The sequence below is a fragment of the Otolemur garnettii genome, unplaced genomic scaffold (assembly GCF_000181295.1).
Source record: "Otolemur garnettii isolate 467f Iridium unplaced genomic scaffold, OtoGar3 scaffold00043, whole genome shotgun sequence".
Classification (NCBI taxonomy): Eukaryota; Metazoa; Chordata; class Mammalia; order Primates; family Galagidae; genus Otolemur; species Otolemur garnettii.
Genome location: NW_003852438.1, coordinates 11,549,117 through 11,558,638, shown reverse-complemented (window position 1 = coordinate 11,558,638; position 9,522 = coordinate 11,549,117). Strand labels below are relative to the sequence as shown.

The window sequence follows — 9,522 nt, the reverse complement described above, 5'->3', positions numbered from 1 at the left end:
AAAAAAAAAAAAAAAAAAAGACTGGGGTTTGGGCTGTGTCTCTGCCTCTTTTCCATCTGGATTTGCTTCTGTCCTCCCTGCTCTATACTGGCCTTCTGTGGCCACCTCTCTGTTATCTCCTCTCCTCTGAGCAGCTTCCCTCTGCCCTCTCTGCTTCTTTCCGTCCTCTGTTGTCTTTCTCCCTCTCTTTTCTCTCTCTCTCCCTCCTCTCTGTTGCTTTTTCTTCACATCCTAGCAGCTGATGCAGGGGCCCCGGGGCCCGGGAGGCGGCTGAGGCCAGCAGGGGTCTGGGTGATGGTGCATGTGCTTCTATGCACTGACCGGCAGGCTCAGGACAGGTCTTTTCGTCAGAGCCGTCCCCACAATCCTTCTCTGAAACACAGAAACCGCCGGGGCAACCATTGGCACACGAGACATGGTGCAGACAGGGGGCAACGTGGCGCTGCCCCGATACATCCTGTCCACGTGAGCCGGGCTGCAGCCCCTGGGCAGCGCGTCACAACACAACACAACACAGACGCAACAGGCCCGAGACGGCACACACAGAAGTCACTTGCCCGCACATTTGCATGCACGGTGGCCCCTGGGGCTCAGGGCTGATGTCACCTGGTCCATGGCTGACTGCCAGGTGAGCTCCTGAGCCTGAAGCCCAGAACCTGAGGGGTGCACCAAGGACTCCAGGAGGTGGGGCGTTGCACCAAGGACTCCAGGAGAAGGAAGCGGGGCACCAGGCCCTCCTCACTCATCTCTCTCTGTCACAGGGTGGGCAGCTCAGGCCCTGCCTGGAGTAGCCATGGCACTAACAGGGCAATGGGCAAGGTCTGCCCTCGGTCCATCTTGGTTCCCCCACAGCATTTCTGGCTTCTCTTTTCTTCCCAGCCAACCCAGCAGCGCTGCAGTAAGTCTAACACCCCTTCCCTGCCCACCCAGGGCCTGGCCGCAGCCTCTCCTTTTCCTGGTGATCGGGGCAAGTGAACGGCGCTCTTACCATTGTCACACCGCCAGTTGATGTTGATGCACCTGCCGTTGTTGCAGGTAAACTGAGTCAGGGGGAAGCAGGTTGGGTAGGCTGTGAGGGAGAAAGAGTAGCTAAGCAGGGCCCTCCAGATGAGTCAGAACCACAGCGACTGTGCAGGTGGGTGCAGGACCCATCCACAGCCAGTAGTCCAGAGCCCAGCCCAGTGGTGCCTGCACCTTCGTCCCTGCCGTCACCAGACACACACCCAGTGCCTTTCACGCACAAACTCACTGAGCCTCCACATCAGCACTGTGATGCTGGTGCTATTGTTATCCCAACAGTTTATAGAGACAAAACTCACAGAGGCCACAGACATGAAGTAACTCGCTCAAGGCCACCCCTACAGTTACTAAGCTGTAGTGTGTCTCCAGCCCCAATGTGAACTCTCCAGGGCCTCCCTGCCCTGAGGCCCCCCCCTTGCCTTTCTACTGTCCCTCTTACCACATGAGGCTGACTCGTCAGAGCGGTCCCCACAGTCATCGTCCAGATCACATGTCCAGGAGATGGGGATGCAGCGGCCACTGGCACAGGAGAACTGGTTGGGTGGGCAGGTACGAGCTGGGGGACAGGAAGGGTATGTGTGCTTATCTTGAGCTCCCTTCAGTCCCTTCCCTCCCTGTTATTCTTTGTCTTTTTTCTTTTTTTGTGGGACAGTCTCAAGCTATCTCCTTGGGTAGAGTGCCATGGCATCATAGCTCACAGCAACTTCCAACTCTTGGGCTCAAGTGACCCTCTTGCCTCAGTTTTTCTACTTTTAGCAGAGACAGGATCTTGCTTTTGCTCAGGCTGGTCTTGAACTTGTGAGCTCAAGCAATCAACCTGCCTTGGCCTCTCAGAGTGCTAGGATTACAGGCGTGAGCCACCACGCCTGGCCTTCTCTCTCTTTTGAGACCCTTGTTCCCAAGGGTCCAATGCCATTTCTCTTGGAGATTTTCAGAACCACCCCTGTGGTCTCCCACTGGATGCTCTGCTGAGGGGTCTCTGGTGACCTTCCAGGAGATGCCCTTGCCCTGCCCCTCATCTCCCACCTGGAGCTTTCTCCACCTCTCCTCCTGCTCCAGGTCCGTCCCCTCTGCCCAGGCTCCTTTCTTTCTTTCCCCTGAAGCCCTGCTATCTTCCCCATCCTTGTTCCCAGTCGGCTGCCCCCTTGATTTGGGTGGCTGTGTGCTCCGTCCTCCAGTCCACACCTGAACAAGTGGCGTTGGACTCGTCTTCACTGTTCCCGCAGTCATTGTCCCCATCACAGAGCCAGCGGTTGGGGATGCACCGGTTGTTCTCACACTTGAATCGGTCTGAGGGACAGGTGTGCTGATCTGGGGACAGGACAGGTAGTAGGGTCAGCAAGAGCGCAGTGCCCCCAGCTCTCTGCTCACCCAGGGACCAGCCCTGCCAGAGGCAGTGGCCCCCATAGGGAAGGACAGGAGACTCACGGCAGAGGGCCGGGGCCTCATCACTGTTGTCCAGGCAGTCATTGTCTCCGTCACACTTCCAGCGCTCCTGGATGCAGCGGCTGTTGGCACAGGCGAATTCCCCCGGCTGGCACTGGGGTGGGGGCACGTATGATGGGTTCGCTGTGGGCACCACAGGAGGGTGAGGGGGAAAGTCAGACCCGGGTCATGGGATAGCTGCTAAGCCCTCGTACTATTTTTGTTTGTTTGTTTTTACTAATTTTTAATAATACAAAGTAATTTTTTCTAATATATAATTCTTCATTAATAAATTATCTGACATGGATGGAGCTGGAAAATATTCTTCTTAGCAAAGTATCTCAAGAATGGAAGAAAAAGTATCCAATGTACGCAGCCCTACTATGAAACTAATTTATAGCTTTCTTATGAAAGCTATAACCCAATTATAGCCCAAGAAGAAGGGGAAAGGGGAGAGAGAGGGGAGGGGAGGGGGGAGGATGGGTGGAGGGAGGATAATTGGTGAGACCACACCTATGGTCCTTCTTACAAGGGACATGTGAATCTTTCTAAATGTAGAATATAAATGTCTTAACACAATAACTAAGAAAATGCCATGAAGGCTATGATAACCAGTTTGGTGAAAATATTTCAAATTATATATAAAACCAGCACACTGTACCCCATGACTGCATTAATGTACACAGCTATGATTTAATAAAATAAATAAACAAATTATCTGGATAGAAACTGCAATTCTTTCGCAAGCAACAACATTATATTTACTTAATAATTCCTGGACTTTCACGTGGCCTGGGAAGAAAACAGCTTCCAAGAGAGCCCCCTATACACTGTCACTCCCAAGCAGGCCTCTCTTCAGCCCTCTTTGCCTTCTTCTTCTTCCCCTTGGAAGTCACCTCTTGGATCCCCAGGGCCCTGCCCAGGTGCCTGGACTTTTTTCTTTCACAGCTGTGTCAACTCTGCCAGCAGGAAGGCAGGCAGACTCTGTAGGCTCTGCCCCCCGTCCCATCACTATCTGCCTTGGCCATCAGCAGTAAAATCACTATGTCCTTTGTTCGTGTTCACGTTGGTAACCTCAAGAAGCCCAGGCCTCCTGCGTCAGCCCTGTCCCCACACCCTTCAGCTGTACGCATCCCTGTCTGACCCATCTCTCACCCTCTCTAATCTCTGAAACTCCCCAGAGGTCCCATAGTGGCTATCTTCTCTCCTTACCCCACGGTGCACTGGGCCTAGTGGTCAGTATGTGCCCTCTGTGCCCTTCTCCACTGCTTCCCAGCTATCTCCCTCTCTCCTTTCTAAAAACCCAGTGTTGGGTGGCGCCTGTAGCTTAGTGAGTAGGGCGCCAGCCACATACACTGAGGTTGGTGGGTTGGAACCTGGCCCGGGCCAGCTAAAAAACAAGAATGACAACTGCAACAACAACAACAACAAAATAGCCAGGCATTGTGGTGGGCGCCTGTAGTCCCAGCTATTTGGGAGGCTGAGGCAAGAGAATGGCTTAAGCCCAAGAGTTTGAGGTTGCTGTGAGCTGTGATGCCCCGGCACTCTACCAAGGGTGACATAGTGAGACTCTGCCTCAAAAAATAAATAAATAATAAATATCAGACCGTCACAGCCTCTACTTCCATAGGGCTCTAGGACATTCCCTGTCATCTGACAGGGATTTTAGCTCCTGGCTCAACTACTTTCTCCAAAATTACTCCTGGTTCAATTCAGGGTAACTTTAACATCCGTGTGGACAATCTTCCCACTACTGGCCCCTCAATTCCTTAACCGCTCCCCTCAGCCAATGCTCAGCCTTGACCTCAGCCACTCATGCTCAGCTGTGCTCTGTAAACTGCACTGACCCATTTCCACTTCTGGGATTCTGTCATAAGGAAACCAGCCAGAACATGGGAAGGCATGAGGAGGCCAGAAAGAGCAGACAGGGGGACTGAGAAATGGGCGCCGGGTCAGACTCCCTGGGTTTGAATCCCTGCACTAACTTGGTGTCTCCATCTTTTTATCTGTAAAGCAGTCTTGATAAAACCATGGAGAGGTTTTGTTTTTTTTTTTCAGTTTTTGGCCGGGGCCAGGTTTGAACCCACGACTGCTGACGACTGCTAGTATGTGGGGCCGGTGCCCTACTCCTTTGAGCCACAGGCGCTGCCCGTCACAGAGAGATTTTAAGGGGTAAATAAGTCACTGCACAGGAAGAGCTCATGATGGTGCCGAGCGCAGAGCACATGCTCAGTAACAACAAAAACTCGCAAACAACCTGAGCATCCAGCAGTAGAAGACGGTCGAGTAAATTATGGGACATTTACTAAACAAAAATGTATTTTAGCCATTAAAAATGCTGCTTCTATATTCATGATATATGGTCAATGTAAAAGGCAGCAACCAGAATAACGTGTGTTGCACATTACCCTTCAGTAAAAGTAGCTGCATGAGAAACATTTAGGAGAGTGTTCCCCCAAATGGTAACATCATCCCCCCAATGGTGGGACTTGGGGCAATTTGGACCTGCTCCTTTATATTTTTCTATACTGTTTACTGATTTTTACAATGAAATAAGCATGACCCACTTTATAAAAAACAAGGCCGTGTAAAATAATGCAGCAATAACATAGAAGATGCTGACACTAGAACCAGCAAGGGCAGAAGGCAACTCCTGCAGTCTGATGACAGCCATGTAGAAAGCAAGAGCAGAGTTCACCTGGCCACAATGCCAGCAATCCGCAGTGTGCTTCGGTGGGAGTTGGGCTTTTTTACTGCTCTCTGATTTCTGATATTTTGAACGACTGTTATTTTTAATAATGAGGAAATAAAATTAAAAGAAGTTACACATATTTTCCTCCTTCCATAGCTGTCCTGTTCCTCAGTTTTCCCTAATCTCGGTGCCCTCCTGGTCCCCCCTGCTAGTCCTCCTGAAACCCCTTCCCACCTGCACAGCCTTCCCTACCCATCTCCTTGCTTCCTGTTGGTGCCCGCAGGACCCCTCTTTGCCTCCTTCATCTCTGACCAGGACCCCTGTCCTCTCTGTGGTGTCCTACTGAGGTCTATTCCCCCCACTCCCACCCAACCATACCCATCATACCCAAGCAAGTGACACCGTCTGCATCCAACACCTGGTCCTCAGCGCAGGCACACTGGCGGCTCCCCGGGGTGGCCAGGCACAGGCTGCTGCAGCCACCATTGTTCACCCGGCATTTGTTGGTACCAACTTTGGGGGCAGGGCCACAGAGAAGGGGGAGGAGAGAGGGAACATGACACGAATGGCAGCAGCATCAGGAAAGGGAAGAGCGGGTAGTAGGATACGGAGGAGACACATTAAAGTGAGGAGTCAGAAAGAGGAAACGTTAAGAGGAAGAAGAGCATGTTGAAGAAGAGGAGATGCAGATGGGGGGCAGAAAGGGAAATGGGGAACAGAGAGTCAAACTGGGTTGGGGGACTTCCTTTCTCAAGAGTCAGTCTTTGATCCCTGGGAAGTGCCCTCATCCCAGAGACGCCTCAAATCCCAGCCTAAGTCCCAGCCCTCCTTCCAGGTGCCCTGGCCCCAGTCCCAGTCCCAGACGGTACCTTGCTGCTGCTGGGCATCATACATGCGGATCTCAAAGATGGGGGGCCGCTCACTGCGCAGGAGTGTCACGGTGGGAGGTGCACCTCCCACGCCCCGCTCCAAGCGGTAGACACTGCCACTCCGGTACTCAGTCCAGAAGAGGTAGTTGCCATGGTGACATAGGCCAAAGGCGTGGTTCAGCTCAGGACCCTCATACACAATCTAGGGATGGAGGCTGTGTTACTCGAGAGTTGGAGGCAACTGCTTTGTATATCCATCTGTCCACGTCCTGAGCAGGGTCTTCTTTCCCCCATTAGTCTGGGAGCCCCCTGAGGTGGTGGCTTTGCACACCAGGTCCAAGCCTGGCAGGAAATCAGGTGACCCAGCAAGGATGCTACTGGGGAAGCTGTCCATGCTATCCTCTCCTGGGCCCACTCATTCATAGTCATTCACATCCCCCCCACTCACAGATGCTGCACACGCACAACTGAGCAGACAGCCAGGGGCCATCCTCTCATTTCTTCATCCCACATTTACCAGGATCCACTAGGGCCACTGCAGGCACTGAGAGGTAAAAAAGACATAGCCTCTGCCCTCGAGCTGCTCGCTGTCTCATGGAGGGCACTCCCAGGTAAACAGTATACTAGAGGGGCTGGGGACAACACCCCAGAGGAGGTGGCCCCTGGGCAGTTAAGCAAAGGAAGAGGAGCCCGGATGGACTTCCAGGCAGGAAGAATCGCCTGAGCAGTGACACAGAGGGCAGACACTCTGGCAGGTGTACTGGGAATGACCAGCTGTCTAGTGTTGCCTGTTCAGAGTGCTGGGACGTGGAGCAGGGAGAATGGGCACAGAGGGAGTCAAGGGCCATGTCATGAAGGGCCTTATAAACCACAGTAGGGTCTGGTTCCCAAACCCAGGCTATAACTCACTAAGCACATAAACACTCAAATAGGTGAGCACATAGACCTGCCATCCCCAGGCTCCTCACACTTGCACAGAGTGCAGACAAACTCGTGCAAAGGCACATGTGATGTGTGTACAGAGATGTGCACGTGGGCAGTCATGCCCCCAGCAGCACTGGCAGACACAGACCAATACATGCTAATAGAGGCAGGCTTCAGACATACAACATGATACAAGAGATATATAAGCACATGTCTATAGCTATGTTTCCCTGCAGATACAGAGGTAAACATATATGAAGCACATGGGCTTGGACACACACAGATACCCACATGCTGACAGAGCCTGATCCACATACAGACATGGCCTAGCAACACCCATAGGGACACCCACACCCAGGCGCATGTCTGTCTACCTTCCGGTCTGTGCCATTGAGCAGTATGGTCTCAATGCGGTCATAGAAAGCGTCCACCCAGTACAGGCGCCCAGCTGGGATGTCCAGGCTTAGCCCATTGGGCCAAAGCACCGTCTTGGAAGTGACAAAGATATCTCGGTGTGAGCCATCCATCCAAGCCCGCTCCAGCCGCCCTCGCCGACTGTCCTTTGGGTCTTCCTCCCAGTCTGTCCAGTACATCCACCTGTGGGCAGCAAATGGTCAGCACCATGTGGACCACCCCTGCCATCAATAGCCTCTCCCGTGATCCTCATCCTTGGGTGCTATTCCAGGGTCCCACACAGGGCTCTTTCTTCTCTGCTAATCTCTAGGCACACATTTCATTCATTCCTTCATTCAACAAGTATTTGTTGAGTGTCTGCTGTATGAGAGGCAGTTTTGGCACTCGGGGACACAACAGAGACCAAGTCAGTCAAGGGCCCCGCTCCCATAGAGCTCCCATCCCTCAAGAAACAAATTAATCTTGAAGGTCACATGGGACAGTGACAAAATCCAGGAAGGAAGTGAAATAGGGTGACAATGTAGAGAGTGACTGGGAGCAGGTGAAATGAACATTAGTAGGGTGATGGGCTCCCCGCTGTGACCTGGTGCAGAGAAGGAGCCAGCCTTGCAAACATCTGGGAGTTCCAGGCAGAGGAACTCCAAGAGCAGAAGTGAAGAGGCAGGAGGAGCTGGGGTGTCTGCTTGAGAAACAGGCAGCAGGCAGTGGGGACAGAACAACTCCCAAGTGTGGGAAGCACAGTGCAACTGAGGTTGCACAAACCCCAAGCAGATGCCATGGGGATGTGCAGGCCGGATGAGGAACATGGGTCTCACAAAGGGTCAGGGAGTCACGGCAACAAATTTCTCATTATGTGTTTAAGGCATCATTCCCATTGTCCTCCCCTTTCAGCCTCTGAGTCTTGGTGTGTCCTGCCTCAGCTGCCCTCCTTGGTTGACTCTCTGTCTCATTCCCCAGCTCTCTGAGGCGGGCTCCTCCCACCTTGAGGCCCAGGAGGACTCACCCATTGAGCGGATCCACTACAATGGCCCGGGGGTGTGTCATTTTGCCCTCAATTAAGGTCTTGCGGGTCTGAGCAGCTTTCTCCAGCCTGGCCACACTGATGGTCTTCTTGGGCCCATCATCTGTCCAGTATAGATTGTCCCCCATCCAGTCCACGGCCACACCCTCCACATTGTGGATGCCTGTGGGGGCAGAGCCCAAGACAGAGAACCTCAGAGGGAGCCCAACACTGCTGCCTCTGACCCTGCAGGCTGCGTGTACCCTTGAGCCTGGTCTAGGTAGGGGGCACAGGGAGCCTCTGATACCCTAGACAGGTGGGCGCAAAGGGGGACAGGAGACCTGAAGAAGGACCAGGGAAGGTCACTGTGTCACCACATTTGTGCTGAGGCACAGACTGTCAGAACTGCATATGGCAGCTGGCAAACTACGAGAGAGCTGAAGTGGGCTCTCACATGAGGCTACGTCTGGCCTGTGTGCCAGCAGAGAGCTGAAGCAACATGCATGTGGCTCCGGGCACAAGTGTGATGTCACATTCTAGGCCTAAAAATCCTGAACTAACAAAATGAATAAATTAGGAAGTGATTTTTCACTTAGCCAAAAGCTTCATCTCAAGTATCCTTTAAATAGCAGTTCCCTTAGTATAGGGAACCCCTATCTTTTCCTGATGAGGAGTTACTTTTGATTTCCTCAAAGTCTTATGATAGGATTGCTGACTGCTGAGGTTCTCTGAACTGCAGTGGAGGTGGGGGCAAGGCAAAGGTGGTAACTGGCGTCAGTTGGATTCACTGGGGAGGGGGCCCAATCCTGGTGCCCAAGTGCAGGTTAGGGACAGAACTACTAGAGCTCAGGATCCTCCGTGCATAGTCAGAAGACAATGCCCAAGCAGGCCAGAGGGAAAAACTGGATTCAATTCGCAAAACAAAGTTTTCTCAGGACATGTGAGCGTGCAGATTTTGGCAGCTGGAAGGTGCCTATGTAGACCCTGTGTGTGCACACTCGCATGGGTGTGCCCTACTCCCATCTGGCAGGCCCAGTCCCGATTCAAGGCCTGACCCTCTGTCAGCTGTATGCTGTGTGCCGCTCCAGGGCACTGAGCCAATGGTAGAGAGACCCTGAGCTTTCCCAAGGGCTGGCAAGGACAGCCCACACCATCTAACCCATCCATCCTCCTGCCTC

The 9,522-nt window shown here is 52.8% G+C and overlaps 1 protein-coding gene across 2 annotated transcripts in view; it reads right to left on the bottom strand.

The window, feature by feature from the left end:
* LRP1 (LDL receptor related protein 1) overlaps positions 1-9,522 on the bottom strand; it is an 81,435-nt gene that overhangs the window by 42,566 nt on the left and 29,347 nt on the right. For both annotated transcript variants that reach the window (XM_003790547.3, XM_023513603.1), the window contains exons 12-19: positions 8,348-8,528; positions 7,305-7,527; positions 6,007-6,208; positions 5,525-5,650; positions 2,449-2,589; positions 2,206-2,331; positions 1,460-1,576; positions 989-1,069 (exon numbers count right to left, since the gene is read on the bottom strand). In XM_003790547.3, coding sequence (XP_003790595.1) covers positions 989-1,069; positions 1,460-1,576; positions 2,206-2,331; positions 2,449-2,589; positions 5,525-5,650; positions 6,007-6,208; positions 7,305-7,527; positions 8,348-8,528 — 1,197 coding nt within the window. The remainder of the gene's footprint in view (positions 1-988; positions 1,070-1,459; positions 1,577-2,205; positions 2,332-2,448; positions 2,590-5,524; positions 5,651-6,006; positions 6,209-7,304; positions 7,528-8,347; positions 8,529-9,522) is intronic.